At 34.0% G+C, this 19,027-nt stretch overlaps 1 protein-coding gene across 9 annotated transcripts in view; it reads left to right on the top strand.

Moving 5' to 3' along the window:
- DEUP1 (deuterosome assembly protein 1) overlaps positions 1–19,027 on the top strand; it is a 209,489-nt gene that overhangs the window by 4,407 nt on the left and 186,055 nt on the right. For all 9 annotated transcript variants that reach the window (XM_007495030.3, XM_007495031.3, XM_056794508.1 and 6 more), the window contains exon 3: positions 13,154–13,276. In XM_007495030.3, coding sequence (XP_007495092.2) covers positions 13,154–13,276 — 123 coding nt within the window. The remainder of the gene's footprint in view (positions 1–13,153; positions 13,277–19,027) is intronic.

Genomic DNA, 19,027 nt, shown 5'->3' with positions numbered 1-19,027 from the left:
GTCATAGGCTATATATTTTCTAAAGTTTTTTTTTCAGGGCTATTTTCCTCCTTTGGTGTCAACATGCCACTCAGTATCACTTGTAGCTCCAAAAAGCTGTAGCATTCATAGTGGCCATATGCTGGTAAAATGTTTAAGCAGTTTACTAGGTTGAGGGCAACCAATAGTCCTCAAACCAGTCATGATTTAGAGGAGTGACTATCCCAGGCTGAAGCAAGGTGCTACAGAGTGCTCAGAGGTTGGTTAAACATTGAAGAAGCCAAGGTCATCCACTACATCCAAGCAATCACCAGTCATCATGACTTTTGTCTTGCCACTGAACTTCAATGACTCTGGAAGAGAGGATGAGGCTGATGACTTTGTAATTTCCTCATTTAAATTCAGTTCATGCAGAAGTCAAGACATCACCGCATGATGTCATTGATCCTCTTTGAAAATGAAGGATGAATGACAACAACATTTGTGTGTGTGTTTGTGTATATATATGCATAATTTATAATACATATATAAAGTATATATATGTAATTTCTCCACTAACCTATAACTAAAAGTTATCATTTCCTACAATTATAAATGTAGGCAAGAAGATATTATGATGAGAAGGGATCCATAGTTTTCCTGAGACTTATCAAAAAGACTGCCTCTGATATCTCTCTGTCTGTCTGTTTGTCTGTCTGTGTCTGTCTGTCTGTCTGTCTGTCTGTCTGTCTCTCTCTCTCTCTCACACACACACACACACACACACACACACACACACACACACACACACAGATTAAGAAAACTTGGTTTAGAGAGAGAGGAGAGATGACCCAGGACAGAATCCTGGGAGAGAGTAAAGAAAAGCTATTGAATAAGATGCTGCAATGAAGCCTGAGAAATATCAGTCAAATGGATAGGAAGAGAAATTCACAACAGAGCAGTGCTAGGAAAACCCAGTAGGGGAAAAGTGTTTATTCAGGAGGGGGTTGTTAACAGTGTTTCCCTACAGAGAGATGGATGATGAAGCTTGAGAAAAGACCACAGTTTAGCAACTAATATATCTTTAGTCACTTTGGAGACTATAGTTTCATCTGAATGAAGGGGATGGAAGTCAGACTTCAAGTAGTATAGAGAAGTCAGAAAGGGAAGGGTGTAAGTCAGCTTTTACTGGGAGTTTGGCAGTAAAAAAGGTGGAGCAATATAAAATCACTTGAAAAAGATGGTAAGATCAAATGATAGGTTTCCAAGGATGAAGGAGATTTGGACATATTTTAGGAAGCCGGGAAGGAGTAACAAATAAAGAAAAAGAAGATTAGAGTAACAGACAGACTTTGTAATTATGAACGAGCTTGGCATGAAGAAAAGATGAGAAAATTAGTATGTAGTGTTGCCTGCCATGTTGGTGTCATATCGATGCATTGATTTTTCCAAGATGTTAGGTTTTTTTAATTATTTTTTTCAAATGGGAAAATATATGTGGCAGAAGGCATCAATAAACCTTAAATCAATGAACCTTAAAAAAAGAGAGAAAGAGAAAGGGATGATCAAAAAGGACAAGCTCACTGAGGAGCTAAGAGGAGATGGGATCATAGGCAGAAGTAGAGAGAGGAGTTGGCTTTGGCAGGGAGCACTCTTTTCAAGACTGAAGCATCAGTAGGAGAAGAGAATGGGGAATGATAGTAAAGGCAAGACCTAAATTCTTTGTTTTGCAAACATTCAGAAAAATAGAGGGAAGATTAACTGGCTTTTCAAGCATCAGGAAATTTAAAATCATAGGAAATGCTGTGAATTATCACAAGGGAAGTGAACCCTATCTTCTTTCTGATTTAGTCTAGACCACTGTTAACCATTTCTGCAGTGGTTGTCTAAGGTTCACAAATTGATGGATAGGGGAAAAATTATATTGCACTTTAAGTATTAATTGCTTCAGTAACTACTATCTATGTACACATTTCTTTATTTCATAAACTCATAATCGGAATATTCAGGGTAGAAGATACCTTAGAGATCAATTAGCTCTGATTTCTCATTTCACAGATGAGGTAACTGAAGCCCAGATAGCTTAATTGACTTATGGAACTATATAGCTTAGTCCTTTTAGAGCCTATACTGGGAACTCAGATCTCTTAATTTCTAGGCCAGTACTTTTCTCACCATATTACACTGTTGAGGACCATAAATATACCAAGTACAGAAAAGTGACAAGCAGCTCTTTCAGACTATAGTTTTAGACTTAGGAAGGACCTCAGAGATTATCTAGTCTAGCCCCCATATTTTGCAGATGGGGAAACTGAAGCCTAATACAACTATTTGAATTTCTTTTTTGTGGATTTACTTTATTTTTTAAAATTATTTTAATAACAAATTTCCATGTAAGTTTTCCAAAGTTATTTGTTTCATATTGTCTTCCACCCTTCTTCCTCCTCCCTTCTAGAGCTGACAAGAAATTCAATCTGGGTTAGACATGTACTATCACATAAAACATATTTCTCATGGATTTACTTTAAAATTTGATCAGAGAAGAATAAATACTTAGCTAAATCTGTAAGGTTTGAACTCACTTTTTCCTGAAGTCTAGAATTTATTAATTGCCTTCTGCCTACTCCTTTCCCTTAAGCTCTGATTGGTCTGCTTTTTGTTATCCTATTAATATTTAAAGGCCCAGAACAGAGGCCACCCTCTCTGTATGAAGTCTACCCTTATCCTCATAGATTGAAGGGATTTTACTTTCTTAATTCATATCATTTTAAAAATAAATTTTATTCACATCTTTTTTATTTTTACATTGCCTAGAGGTCACTGAGTATATCTTCCTTTTTCCTCTTGCAGAAAGTCATCCCATATAACAAAGAATGTTTTTAAGAGAAAAAAACAACAACAGGAAGAGCAAAGTAAATTAATACATTAAAAAAGTATGAAAAAAAATGCAATACTCCAAACCCATAAACTTTCCACTCTTGAAAAGGAGTAGGAAAAATATCTTTTCTTATCTCTTCTTTGGAGTTATACTTGTTCTTTATGATTTGGTAATAGTCACTTTTGATTTTTTTTGTGGCTGATAGTCTTTTCATTTACATTATTCTAGTTGTGTATATTTTCTTGACTCAGCTTACTTTACTTTGTTTTAGTTCACATATAAGTCCATGCTTTTATGTTTTTGTTATATTCATATTTTCTTGCGGCATGAGAAAATTTCATTACATTTGTACAACAAATCATTTAGTTATTCCTCATTGGGATACGTATTTTCTTTCTACCCAGTTCTTTGCAAAAGAATGTTGATCTTTGCACAAAAAGTATTGCTATAAATGTTTTGGTATATACAGGGACTTTTTTCTTATAGTGACTTCCTTGAGGTATATGTTTCATGAAGGAATTTCCTATTTATCTTATGGACATTTGCATACCAAATTGTTTTCCAACATGTTTAACTTGATTCATAGCTCCACCGAAAAAGCATTACTGTGCAAATTTTCCTACAATCCCTCCAACAATATTCTCATATTTTAATATCTTAGCCTGTTTGCTGGGTATTAAGGGAAACCTCAGGGAATTTGGATTTTTTGCTTTTCTCTTTTTATTTAAATGATTAAGAGTATTTTTCAATGGTTTATCATTTTTCTTTTGAAAACTGTATCCTTTGACCTCTTATCTACTGGGACTAGCTTTTGTCCTTTTATATTGCTATATATAGATGTATAGGTATATGTCTCTTAGTTGTTTCTATGCTCTGAATTACTAATCCTTTCAGGAGAAATTTTTTCCATTTGATCACTTAATCTAGATTCATTTTATTTGTCCAGAAACTTTCAATTTCATATAATCAAAATTATCTACTTTGTCTTTTGTATATCTACCATGGTTATGAACAGCCTATGATTGTCTCTTCTGATTTTTTTATGATAGCTAACATTTAATATTAAAGTCATCATATTGAATTTATTAAGGAATATTATATATGAGATGATCTAAGTTTATTTTCTGAAGGCTGTGTTCCAGATATTCAAGCAGTTTTAGTGAAATAGGTAGTTCTTTCTTAAGTAATTTTTTTCCAGTTATTGAATACAGTATTAAGTTTAATTTCACCCCCTGATTTTTCCCTTGATGATTTGGCAACTGCTGCTTTATGATAATTTGAGGTCTTCTTAAAAGTGCTTTTTATCTTTTCCCCATTTTAATTATTTTTCTTCATATTCTAGGTCTTTGGTTTCTCCAAATGAATTTTATATTATTTTATGGAATTCTGCAGAGTATCCCTTTATAGTTGAATTGGTATAGCATTAAAACTGGAAATTAACTTTGGTAGTATTGTCATTTTAATAATATTTGCATAGCTCTACTATGAGCATTAAATATTCCTCCAGCTATTTAAGTTGTTCTTTAAGAAGAACTTTGTAATTAAATCTATAAAAGCATTTGGTGTGCTTGGTAGATTGATCAACAAATATTTTATATATTTTGTAGTTAATGGGACTTCTTTATTATTACCTTTTGGATTTTGTTATCATATAGTAATGTGATTTTTGTGGGCTTATTTTGTAATCTGCAATTTGCTGACATTATTGTCTTAATACCCTTGCTGATTCACTAGGTTTTGCTAATGCTATCATGCCATCAGAAAATAGGAATAGATCTACCATTTTCTATTTAATATGAATCTGTCATATTTAAATTTGTAACATGTAGTATATTTAATCAGTGTTTTATTATATTTTTAATACTAATTTATTTTCTAAAACCCTTACCTTCTGTCTTAGAATCAATACTGTGTATTGGTTCCAAGGCAGAAGAGCAGTAAGGGCTAGGCAAAGGGGGTTAAGTTACTTGCCCAGGGTCACACAGCTGGGAAGTGTCTGAGGCCAGATTTGAACCCAGGACCTCCCATCTCTGGGCCTGGTTCTCAGTCCACTTAGCCAACATGTTGCCCTCTTAATACCAGTTTTTAAGGTTCTTGAGGATAGAAACTATTTTTGATTTATCTTGAGAAGCAGCAGGAACTTGTGGCTTGACTTAGAATCAGGAAGAATGAGACCCAAATTCTCTCACTGAAAATAGCTATTGAACCATGGACAAATCATTTAAGCTCTTTAATTCTCAATTCATCTTTAAAGTGTGCATTAAGATTTCTACAATATCTGCCTTACAGTGAAGTTATGAGGCTTAAATAAAAAATAATTTACTTAAAATAAAGTACTTTGTAAACTTTTAAGCACTATATAAATAGCAGTTATTATTATTACCTTTGAATCTCTTGTATTCTGTGGCACATACTATATGCAAAACCAAAAATCTGTTGAGTTAATTTGTTGAGAATTGAGTACTCTAAATTTGAGTACATATTAATCAGGCAACAAAATTCTTTGGGCAAAGTGCTATGGGAAATACTGAAAGAGATTATTTTCTGATTGAGGAGATATCTAAAAACATGAAAAATTCACAATACAGTGCAATTAGCTGATTAGGTATATTAGTAATGCAAACAGAATGCATTATAGGAGTTCACAGAAGGGAGAAATCACTATGGGATGACATGTTTGAAAGGTCTTTATGGAGAAAATGACAGGAGCTAGTTGTGAGGTATGAGTAAGATTTGTATAATTAGAGGAGAGGGCAATTTAGGGTGGGTGAATAATATTAGCAAAGTGCAAGGTGTAGGAATTTATAAGTTTTTTTTAACAGGAAAATGGGTAGATAGATCTGTCTAGAATATAGGGGTTCATGTAGGGTAATAATGCACCCTGAGTTCAGAAAGGTAGAAGACAGAGAAGATATAATCATCTTCCTATTCCTTTGCAGAGGGAGGGAGCAGGATTCACAGGTGTGTAATGGTGCTTATAATGTCAGAGTTTTTTCAATGTAGTGAATGCTTCTTCCTGATTTTTTCTCATTTTTCTTTAAAAAATGTATTTGTTTATTAGAGTTGGCTTTCTGGGATAGAACAGAAAGTTTAATAAAGGGAGAAATCTGGACAAAGCAAAGAAAATATATATATATATATAAATACAAATTATTTTTTAAAAAAGATAGGGGCCAGATTGTTGGGGGCCCAGAATGCTAGGTAATGAGTTTAGACTTCATCTTAGATAGTGAGAAGAGACAAAGATCCTTCTATGAGCAGGAATGTTCCTGATAAAAATGATATTTTTTTAAAAGTTTAATCTGATGGCACAGGCAAAAAGATAGAACTTTTTAAAAAAGCTAGTTAACCACCTATTTGAATTGTCCAAGTATAAGGTGATAGCCTTGGCTTGGGAGTGATGAGATGAATTATTGATAATGGAAAAAAAAAGGACATGAGAAAAAAAGACGTGGAAAAGAACATGACATTAATGTTTTGGACCTGGTGATTGGAAATCTGATGGTGTGTTTGAAAGAAATTAAAAAGTTAGGAATGAGAACAGATATTTTGGAAATTTGCTACTGATTTGCAGAGCAATATAGCTTACTTCTCAATTTCTTTAGTTATAGGATGAGCTCTAAGGCCCTTTTCAACTCTTAAATTGCACAGTTCTATGATGAAATCAAATTTGCCCATATTGACTTTGAAGAGAGAGTGAGACATTCAAGTGAACATTCCCAGCAGAGAAGTTGAAGCTTGATATTAAAGCACAAGAGATAGGCTGGGAATGGAGATGTTGATTTGGAAACCAATTAGATAAAGGTGAGAGTCAGAGCTCTAAGAATGGATGAGATCTCCAAGGAACCAAGGAATGGAAGAACTAAGGTTGTAGGAAAAAGGAAGGTGACATATTTATCAGGCACCTATATGTGTTATATGTATATGTGCTAAGTGCTAAGGAGAACACAAGTATTAAAAAAAAAAGACATAATTCTTCTGTTGACATAGCTCAAAGTCATCTACTAAACAGTTTAGCACTTGGATGTACACTGTATTGCTCATTTTTTTTTTCTGATAGAATCATGAATTTTTCTTTTTTTAAGTTTCTAAGGTGTTAATTTCAAATTTTATAAAACCAAATGAAAGAAGCATTTCCATATATAAAGAAAAAGATTATACAAATGAAAATGAGATTACAAATCTCCTATATTTAGCTTACTTTTTCCTCATATTTACATAATAATTACCTAGTGTCCCAGCCCTTCCCCACCTTCCCTGCATCACAAAAAAATATCATCAAGGTGGCCAACATGCACATATAAATTGAGTCTTTCATATTTCATCTTTCAATTTCTTTTCTGGAGGTAACATCACAGTTTATTCTTCCAGGACTCATTCTGTAGCTGTGTTTATTGTTCTTTTGGTTATACTTATTTCACTGTTCATTATTTCATATTGTTCTTTCCAAGTTTGCTTTTTTTTTTTAAACCAGTTATTTCTTATGGGTCAGTAGTATTCCATTATAATCATACACCACAATTTGTTTAGCCATTCCACAAATGATGGGCATTCCCTCATTTTCCAATTTGCCATCACAAGGAGACCTGTTATAAATATTTTGGTGTTGGATGCCAGCTCTAGAAACAGCTCATGGGTCGCTCATACCCAGGTGAGAAGAATATATTCTGGGATTACAGGAGGGTCGATACTGACAAAGAACCTTCCAGACAAGTCTCTGAGCAGTGACAAAGTTTGATGCATTGGGGTACACACTTTATAGGGGAAATGATGTAGGCTAAGGGATTAGGTAAGCCTCTTGCAGAGACAATGGTTAGTGATGATTTCAAGATAAGGATAATGGATATAAATTACTTCAGTGATTCTCAGCAGGATTTTTCTATAGGCAATAGATCAATATATCAAATGTGTGACTCCCTAACTGGGTTTCTCATGGAATTCTTGCATCAGTAGTTTCCTGTCAGGACATCTGGTATTTGTGAAGGGGCTGGATTAAGTTCTCATGCTGGGTGAGAGTGTGGGGGAAAGCTATGTGTCTGGCTCTAGCTAGCTGATGGCTCTAATTTTATTGGGACCCACTCTCACTACTGGGGGTTACATCTGCTCCCTTTTTATTTAATTTTAACAAATGAAGGCATGGTAAGTGAGTATATAATTTGTATGGATTGTGTAAGGTGAGAAAGCTAAATTCCAATTCTATTGGTTTAGAAATGTAGCTTTTGAAATTTCATTTTTTTTTACTAGGACTTTTTTTCAGAATGTGTCTCAGAACATGCTGTGTGCTGACCATAGTGTTTTGTCATAGGCAGACATTTCTCCATGGCTTTTGTGTGGATACTAAAATGACTTCCCCCTCAGAGGTCTTTCTTGGACTCAAAATCACATGGTCTAATCCCAGGGTTACTAAGATGCCTCCCCAACAAGGCATTTCCTCTGAGCTTTTTACATAGCCTTAGTTGAATTGTTAGGCTTGTTATGGCTTTTGTTGAGACTCAAGATCCTTTTGCTTTTATGACAAGCATCATCTATCACAGCTTAAGAGAGCTACTCTTATTAGGTCGGTTTCTGTTAGCATCCAATTCTTGGTTCCATAAACCAAGCAAATTTTGACTACTTATGAGTTAAATTTCTTTAATTTCTAAGTGTCTTATTATGTTACTAAGGATCATGTTCTGTTATGGAGTAATATACTAGGGTTTGGCACATATCTTTTCTTCCAAAACAAATCTGCAATAAGTGTTTAGTGTAAGATATTTGTGTTAAATCTTGCTAAATGTGGATTTATTATGCTATGCTATCTTCTGGTGGGATGTGTGAGGTGGGATTGAGCTACTAATAGAAGGGGAAATTCATTTGAAAACTTACATTTGATACAGAAATAGTTATAACTAATCAGAATACAAGGCTGTACATCATTATAAGTTACATTTTTCAAGGTAGCTGAACCACAACAATAGTAATAATTGGACTAGGGTTAATAGTTAAGATTGATCAGTCTTAAGGAGGCTTGCCACCTCCAGGGATTGCTCTGCTGTGAGAACTGTTCTTTTGGCTTGTCTCCAAATCATGGGCCTTGGTGACACCAATCTTTGGAGTTTTTTCATATTCAACTGTTTCTAAAAGGTTTTCATATTCAACTGTTTCTAAAAGGTTTTCATATTCAACTGTTTCTAAAAGGTTTTCTGCTGTGGGTGTTCATTTCCTGTAAAAACAAAATCTCGACCCCCATATGATAATTCTGGGTTTTTTGTTTTTCAGTTGGTTGGTTGGTAAATAGGTTACTCCAATTCATGTTTAGTGATTATACAAATGAATTAATTTAGAAGAGATTCATTGTAACTCCAATTGAAACAAAAACTTGGGGTGGGGTACAGTCTCTTAAGTAGATAGTGGAACATATTTGATTGCTATACACATTCAATTTCTGTGGCTTTAGTTATTATTTCACTTTGTTTTGATTATAATAATTTGCTCTGAAAGAAAAAAGCAGGGAAAGAATTAAACAGTTTGACTTCAGTTAAGAGTCAGAGTTCTTTCCTTTTAAATGGTGGATACAGTTCAATGATCTATCAGACAACTATACCTGAATTCAAAACTCAAAATTAATATTAGTTGCAATTCCAAAAACTTTTACCTTAAATAACAAATCTCACCAGTTGCATCTTGGAACTGAAAAGTTCCCAAGATTTACAGATACAATGAAAAGTTTTGACAAGTCATTATAGCCAATTTTCTTTCCAATAATTTTCCAGTTTTTTCTTTTTCAATACTCACTAACAATGCTTAAGTTATCTGGCAAATTCTTCACAATTTGTACAGAAAAAGGGTTAATAATTTTGTTGGAAGTTAAATTTCCACTAACATTGTCTTGATTAGTGATGGCTGGTACAGGGGCTGGTCAGTAACTTGGAAGAGAATCAATATTATCTTAATATATAATGTAATATTTTTTGTACACTGTTGTAACCAATTTACCTTAAACTTTTAGGTTACAGTATAAATCATATTTCATTGTAAGTAAAAATGATCAATTTCTAACAATCTACTTCTACACACAGCTTACATTTAAACACATATTTTCAGTTTTTCAGTCATATTTGCATAAATTACATATTTTGGTAATGCTCAATATATAACAATTTTGTCAAAAATCCAATACTTATGGCTGCTTAGGTTGCAGTATTATTTTCTATACCAGATCAAAATTCAATGAGGCTGTTAATTAACACTTAGGTTTTAAATTTGCTGTGAAGAAGGGGTTAATAAATTTGTAGGAAGTTTTAAATCTTTTGCAATATTATCTAAAATGTATCCTGATTGTGATTTATTTTGGCTTTGTATACTCTCAAAGGATATTGATTTAAAACTTCAGAATTTTCAAATGGATACTTCAAAATATTTTTACCTAATTGATTAAATTTCATCAATAATGTTCTGATAGAACATTTATTGTATGTATTTTGCACTAGATTTTTCATTCCTTGTCTTCTCTTTACCCTTATAACAAACAGAGGAAATGTAATTACACTTAATTGTTTACAATAAATAGTTTTTTCCCCAAGTCCAATATGATTTCTGGGCTGGTCAAATTTTTCTGGTCATATGCATTATTCATTTACACTGTTCATATCTCACATTTATCCTTATCCCATTTGGTAAAAAATAAATCTTCTATACAATATAGCTGCATACATACTTCATTTTTAACATTTTACCCATTGATAATTTGTGTTTAAATACATGTTAATCTTAAATGGCATTTCACAATAACAGATTAATAATATTTGAACTTCTCTTTCCTCAACATCTTTAATTTTTACATTTTGATCTCAATTCCAGTCTACCCAAATAACCCTTTAGGGATGGTCAGACAATCAACACAGTAGGCATCATTTGACTAAGATTTAGTATCTTAAAGTTTAGTTTTAAGTTGCCATAATAGATTTTAATTTTTGTTTTTTGTAATTTTTTTGGAATGAGGATAACCATTTAAATTGAATCAGATTTTTTTATAGAATGTGTGATCATTTTCTAACTTTGAAATTTAATAAATTGTAATTTTGGAAATTTTTGGAAATGTAGAAATCTTTAGGGAATTTCTAAACAATTTTTTCTTTGTATTAACTCTTTTCTCTATATTTCTTTTTCATTTTTATAAGTGATACTAAAATGTTTAATTTAAACCAGTTTTTAATTTAAACCAATTCTTCTTTAATATTTTACAATATTTTACATTTTTTACCACTTAGTAATATCTTCAGTTTCCCCCATTTTTATTTGAAATGTGCATTTCAATTGTGGTAAATTAGGGAAACCTGCACTTTTTGAACAATATTATGGATGTTATAAATTTAATATTAACTTCTTATTCATTTTTACACTTTACAGAGCTTGAGTTGGTACAAGTTTCTTAAGCAAGTACACATTTCAGTGGTCACTGTACTTCTCTGAGTCATTGTTTTACAGGTGACTGTACATAATTATGTTTTAACAAATTGCATGTTGATCCTCAGATCATGAATTTCTTCTCATACATTGCACATACTTTTAAAGTAATTTTAAAATCCTAATCAAGTACAATACTGTTTAAATTTCCAATTTATAATATACCAAATTTTAATGCATATATCATTTTTATATTTCCAATTTTTGAAACCCTAATGTTAATTATATTATTACCTGTTGCTTAATATAGTAGTACATGTTTTTAAGTAAAAATTTTATGTGTTCATATGTCTATCCCAAATTTAGGTCATATAAAATCTTCATATTATATCACATACTTTAATAAATCAATATTAAATTCTTATATACTTTATACTCATTTTTTGTGATTCTGAAATTCAGTTTGACAAGCATTTGTGGTAAGACTAATAATTCAAAACTATAATCATTATACATTGCAAGTCCTAATGGATAATTTTTTTCACTATAAGGTTTGTACATTCTTAAATTTTGCTGAAATTCTAGTTTTTAATTGGTAGCCAATTATCACAATGAATGAATTTACACTGTACCATCAGTGCCTATGCAAATCCATAGCAAAATTTTCAAGTTATATATAACAATCTTTATTATTAAATCTAACTGAAAATCAGATCAAATTATGAGTTAATTGTGGGATGAAATTATCACTTTCTTGTCTTTATCATCTCTACTTTCTTCCCCCTCAAGGCCAACAAGGAGGAGAGAGAAGAGATGTCTGACAATTTTGCATAGTTGTAATTGTGTGACCAATTCACTTATCTTGGAGTTTAGGAGACCCCAAAATCCACAAATTCCATTAAAAATGTTGTTTTTTAAATTCCCAAACGGCCTCAGTCTGTCTCCTCCATTTTCTCTGGATCAAACTGAAGAAGGCAGAGAGAGGGTCACCTCTTTTAAATGAGGTATATTTTCCCTAAAATGTAACCCTCCCATTGTGTGCACAGACAACATACTGACAATACAGACGTATCACGGAACATAGAACATAGACTGATCACAGACAACATATTCTGAGTATTTCATTCATTCTCTGACAACAGAACATAAAATTATGTTATTATGAAATAATAATTATAAAATTATTCTTTTCATTCTGGCATAAAGATCAATTGTTATAAATCATAGCTATACTATTAAATAAATCTGGGGGAGGGGAAAGAGGCTCATAAATAATGAAGGAAGGAAAAGAAAATAAAAGAACACTTGGAGGCATAAGAAAATTGGAATTGTCAATGTAGTTATCAAATTCTTGCTCCTTTTATGGGGCAGCAGTGAAAAGATTAATTTGAACAGGCTTTTTACATTTCAAGAGTTAGTCAGAAAAGGGGTAAACTTTTGTAAGAAGTTAGGCTGACATTTGACAAATCTTAGTTCTAAATTACTTTTCATGCTTCAATAGATTTCCTAAAACACACTTTTCTTAAAGTTTCAACTAACCTGTAGTAAGATTTACGGGCTAGTTTCAACTATATCTCCTAGCAATTTTTTGAAAGTCATTAAGAATTTTAAAATGTTCTGTGTTTATCACTAATGACTGTGGGTAGGACCAGTTTTTCTGGCTAAAAAAAAAATGTAGAGTTGCTAGCCACTTCTGGAAGGGGGGTGGGGTTAAGGAAAAACTTTTGGTCATTTTGAATTTGCTGTTTCTGAGAGACTGCCTTTTCTTTGGGTAGTTTTAAATTTCCTTTCTGGTTTTCAGCCCTGATCTCTTAATGGGACCTGGTCTAAAGCAATGTTGGATATAGAGGAGATATTTTTATAGATCCCATAGTTTTACTCCTGGCTATAAAATCCTCTTCTTGCTACCTAAAAATCCTTTCTGCCAAACAGAAAGAGAAGAGTTCTCCTTACCTGGGAAGGTGCTGCGAAATGCCGATATGAACTTACAAACACGTGGGCGCCATTATGTCAGATGCCAGCTCCGGAAACAGCTCGTGGGTCGCTCTTACCCGGGTGAGGAGAATGTATTCTGGGATTACAGGAGGGTCGATACTGACAAAGAACCATGCAGACAAGTCTCTTTGAGTAGTGACAAAGTTTAATGCCATGGGATACATACTTTATAGGGGAAATGACATAGGCTAAGGGATTAGGTAAGCCTTTTGTAGGTACAATGGTTAGTAATGATTTATAAGATAAGGTTAATGGATATAAATTACCTCAGTGATTCTCAACAGGAGTTTTCTATAGGTAATAGATCAATATGTCAAATGTGTAACTCCCTAACTGAGTTCCTCATGGAATTCTTATACCAGTAATTTCTTGGCAGAACATCTGATATTTGTGAAGGGGTTGGATTAAGTTCTCCTGCTGGAGGCCAAGGAGGTAGGAAGCTACATGTCTGGCTCTAGCTAGTTGATGGCCCTGATTTTATATAGGGGCCTACCCACTACTGGGGGCCACATTTTGGAACATATGGGCTCTTTTCCTCTTTTCCCAATCTCCTTGGGCAACAGACCGAACAGTTATATTATTGGGTCTAAGGGTATACACAGTTTTATAACTTTGGGTACAGTTCTAAATTGCTCTTCAAAATAGTTGGATCAATTCATAGCTCCACCAACAGTGCATTATTAGCATCCCTGTTTTTCCATGTATCCCCTTCTATATTTAGAATTGTAAAATTTCAAACTATAAGAGGATTTATATATTACTAATCAATGCCAAGCAATGCCGATTCAGCACCTAAATACAATTTCTCGTATGTGGTAAATGCTTAATTTGGATTGCATTTTACCAAATCTGATGCTATCATTTTACAGACAAGGAAATCAAATAGTTGTCACTTGTCTCAGATAAAGCAAATAATGAAAACAAAAATAAGTTAATGTCAGTGTTGAGATTAGAAATCAGGTACTATGGTTCACTCCTAGGCCACACCATTCCACACCCCAAAAAGAAATTTCAAGAGCCTCTAGAAATCATAATCATCAGGATGGCTAAAATGCTATTATGTTGGATTTTGTCATCATAAATCACTTCCTTCTTGAAGGAAAGAGAAGAAATAAGCACTTATTTAGTACTTACTATATTCTAGGTACTTTGCTCAACACTTTAAAAAATATTTTATTTGGTCTTCACAACAACCTTATTATTCTCATTTTATATATGAGGAAACTGAGACAAACAAAGGTTAAGTAATTTGCCCAGTATCACATGGCTAGTAAGTATATGGGGTCACATTTGAACTCAGTCTCTCTGACTTCAGGACCAACACTCTATCCATTGTGTCCCCCTGTGCCTTGAAAAAAGCAGTGGTCTTTTCTTAGTTCCAGTTTATCTCTCTATTCATAATCAATCAGCATTTGTCAAACTGTCTCTCTTTTCAGAAGCTCTCTTATTCTGTGATCCCTGTAACACCATATTATATACCAACCTCTCTTGTTAGATAGATAGAAAGTGTAGATAAGAATTTATCTTTGTCCTCATAGAGCTTAAATTTAAGCGGATAGATGATCCAAATAAATGTAAAAGTTAGCCAGCAAGCATTAATAGCCTACTATGTACCTGGCTAAGGGTTATGTTGTGCTAAGGTATTGGGAAAAAATAAAAACACAGAACCTGCCAAGCCCCAGCCTTGGCTTCTTACCATCTGCTGCCTTTCCTCCTATTGATGTGCTTTTGAAAGAAGAGAAAAATAACAAAACCATACCAACAGTGACTACTTCATAATTGTTATATAATTTCAATTGGATCTTCACTGTGGCAAAGCAATCATTTTGTGCCTCCCTAATTAATTCACTATTCGACTCAGCACCTTTATCAAATCTTTTCATCCTACCTCAAACTTCACATGACTCCTTTCCTCACCCTGCTTTACCTAACATTTCACTGAAAACATTGAGTCCAATCACCATGAGCTCCAGTTTTGTCTTTCTTTTCATCTCACATCACTCAGATGACTTCCACTGCTGTCTCTTCCTGTTCTATATCACTGGAAGGGGTAGCCTTTCTCCTTGCCACCTTTAGATGCACATGTGACTAAATTGCATGCCATCTTTTCCAGCAGTTTGACTGCCCTTATCATCAATCTTTGATCTCTCCCTCTCTGCTCCCTATTTCCCTGGTATCTACAAACATCGTCGTGACTTTCCCCATCCACAAAAATGCAAACCGTCACTTGTTCTGATGATCCTCACTGGCTTATTAGGTTAGAGTTGTTATGTATTTTTAATATTTCTTTTAGTATCATATAATACTCTTATTTGTTTCCTAAATGTTTTCTAGTTTGAATTTTTTTTTAATTGTTAGTCTCCCCCCCCCCCCCCCGCCCCTTTAAATGTGATTTCCTTTTTCATGATATTTGGAGAACTTTTTCTTTATCTTTGTCACTTTTTAAATAATTTTTAATAATTTTGTTTTATAATTATGTGTGTGGGTGTTTCAGAATTAGCATTTCTCTTTGCTGGTATCCTATTTATCGTCTCTGCTTAAAGCATTTTCTCTACTTAGGCCCTTTAGTACATTGTTCCTTTTTTCCCTTCCCAAATCCTTTGGAATGCCCCTTAACCTTATGTTTATACTTTTTACCTTGTCTTCTAAATACATTTTGCCCCACATGTCTTTTATTTGTTTTGTTTGTACTATTGAAAGTCAAGAGTTTGAAGCAAGGTCCTCTTCACCACCAACTCCCATCCCCAAACAAAGAAGGAGAATTTTCCAGAGTGTGGAGTGAGAAGGAAGGTACCAGTCCAAGTGCTACTGTCACAAATTTCAAGCATCAAGAGCTGCTCCCAAGTTAAGCCTTAGACCCAGTTGTTTGCCTTTTTCATTTCTGGAAGTACTATTTAATCCCTAACTAATAATGAGTAATACTAGAGAGTGACAAATGCTTTTAGCCCCTGACTAGACTTTGATCAGCATGGAGTAGCTGAAGGCAAAGACTGAGATGGCAGACCACATCTGAGGCTTTGTTGTATCCTGGGGGTAGGTTGGGAGAGGTTAAGGAGTACCAGGGATTTGATTCAGGGGAGAGACTACTGCATGTACCTATCTGCAGATGGATTGTTCTTCTAAACCAGATGACTTCAGACCAGCCCAAGGCTGAAGGGGATGGTGAGGGAAAGAGTCCCCCAAACACTATCCCCTTAACCTAATCTGGTAGAGAGATGGAAGGAGCTGTGGAGGAGGTACCAAAGGGGCTAGGTCATTTCCAGCTTGGAGGACTACTGGAAGGCATTACTCATAGGCTGAAGCAGTCATTGTAGTCTCTCCCTGCCTCTTGTTGCCTCTCTTGACTTTCCTTTTTCCCCCTTCTATTCTTATTTCTTCCCTCATTGTTCTTAGAAGAATTTGAATTTCAGTAGCATTTCATGATTAGAAGGTTTCAGAAGAAGTATCTATTGACTTCTTTTACTGCTCAATTATACCAGAAGTCATCTAAGTATCTATTATAGATGTGTTAATGACACTGCCATTCTCACTGAAATCTTGGAATCATCTTTGGCTCTAGTTTTCCCAAGGGTATTTTTAAACACCTTAAGAGCAAAAACCAGTCTATCATTTTTCTTTATTCCCACATGACTAGTATTGAACTAAGCACAGAGTAGGTATTCAATAAGTACTTATTGGTTGAAGGATCTTGAATTACTCTCCAAATATTACATTTCCCTTTGCCTTGAGCTTACCCTTTCCACCATCCCTGAATTGAGCTGAGAAATCTTTGTCATTGCTACGTAAGTTTTACAATTCCCATAGTTATTCACATGAACAAAAGATTGTAGGCCAGCTTTGAACAGGGAGATATAGAGATGGTAGATGACAGGTATAGTATGTGGGCTTTGTCAACACATGTGAATTTACATGAAATTAATTAATCAGGAAACATTGATTAAGCACTTGCTATGTGTTAGGCACTGTGCTTTGGTCTGGGGACTATGACAATGAAAGTGAAATATTGTCTCGTATTTAGAAACTTATGGTCTAATAGGAGGAAACAACACACACACACATATACACACATATATGTGTACATAGTATAAATGTAGAAAATAATACCAAGCAGTTTGGAAGTTCAAGAAATGCTTCACATAAATCAAACTAGGGATCCCCATAGCAGATTGGTGAAGCCTATGGATTTCTTCTCAAAATAATGTTTTTAAATAAATAAACTGCATGGGATTACAAAGAAAACCAGTGATTGTTGTAAAAATATTTTGAAAAATAAGTCATGGATTCCAAGTTAAAGAACTGATATAAGATGATACTGAATCTGAGTCTTGAAGGCAACCAGAGATTCCAAGGGACAGCAATGAGGAAGGAAGTCACATAATGTCTCAACTTCTGAGCATGGAGGGCCACAGAAGGCAAACAATGCAAAGGCAGGAAGATAGGAGACAAGGAGTGTTGTGTGTGTTTGAAATGGCTACTAGGCCAATATGGTTGGAACACAGATTGGGTTAGAAAAGAGTAATGTATAAAAAAGAGTAGATAGATTGGGGTGGTAAAGGGCTTTAAACACCAGAGGAGTTTGTATTTATTCTAGGATAATAGGTAGCCATTGTAAAGGAAGAACATGGTCAGACTTACATTTTAGGAAAATTATTTTGATTGCAGTGTGGAGGATGTTTTGGAATGATAAAAGGCAATAATTAGGAAAACCAAATAGTAGGCTATTGTAGGAATCTTGGTGAAAGGTGAGGAGAACCTTAAACTGGTTACATGATTGATGAGGAACTAGGTATGTATGTTAAAGTATGTTGTGAAGATAGAAACAACAAGATTTGGCAACTAATTAGATGAGGTGTCAATAAAAACACTGGGAGATTTGGAAAAGGAGTGTGTTTTGAGAAATATAATTCTGTTTTGGATATACTGCATTTGAGATGCCTTTTTGGATAGTTGTTGACATGGGGCTAGAAGTTAACATCACTGGATGTCTGTTGGGTGCTGCAAAATGAATATCTTGTAGATTCTTTTAACTTTCCTCTCCAGTTTACCCTCCATACAACTGCCAAAACCATACTCTGCTCAAACATAGTCTGTGACTCCATTTTACCTCCAAAAGAAAATACAAAGTCCATAGGCTAGCATTTAAGGCATTCATAGTCTGTCTCCAGCTTACTTTTGTAGCAATATTTCATATTGCCTTCCTTCATGTATTTTGTGTTCTAGCCAAACTGGATTATTATCTTTTTCCTGAGCCAAACATTTAATCTGCTTCTTCCATGCATCTATTTCCCATGCCATGATTGGAATGGATTCTCTTCTTGTTTCCTTCAAAGCTTAAGTCGGGCATAACCTTTTTCATGAAGCCTTCTCTAAACCAATCTCCTATTTGTCCTTTCTTCATCTTTAAATTATTTTTATCTCTGTGTATATGTATGTGTATACATAAACACATGCACACACACACACAACAGTAGTATCCTGCAGTAGAATATAAGCAACAAAAGAGTTGAGAGTATTTCATTTTTGATTTTGTTTAATTTTTTTTTTAAACCTTACCTTCCATCTTAGAATCAATACTGTGTATTAGTTCTAGGCAGAAGACTGATAAAGGCTAGGCAATGAGGGTTAAATGACTTGCCTAGGATCACACAACTAGGAAGTGTCTGAGGTCAGATTTGAACCTAAACCTCCTGTCTTTAGATCTGTCTCTCTATCCACTGAGCCACCTAGCTGACCCCTGATTTTATTATTATTATTAATATTTTGTATTTTTAGTCTCTAGCAAAGTGCCTTACGCATAGCAAATTTTTAAGT

The sequence above is a fragment of the Monodelphis domestica genome, chromosome 4 (genome assembly GCF_027887165.1).
Source record: "Monodelphis domestica isolate mMonDom1 chromosome 4, mMonDom1.pri, whole genome shotgun sequence".
In the NCBI taxonomy this organism is placed as follows: domain Eukaryota; kingdom Metazoa; phylum Chordata; class Mammalia; order Didelphimorphia; family Didelphidae; genus Monodelphis; species Monodelphis domestica.
Note: the sequence above shows the minus strand (reverse complement) of the source record. Positions and strands in the feature narration are given on the sequence as shown.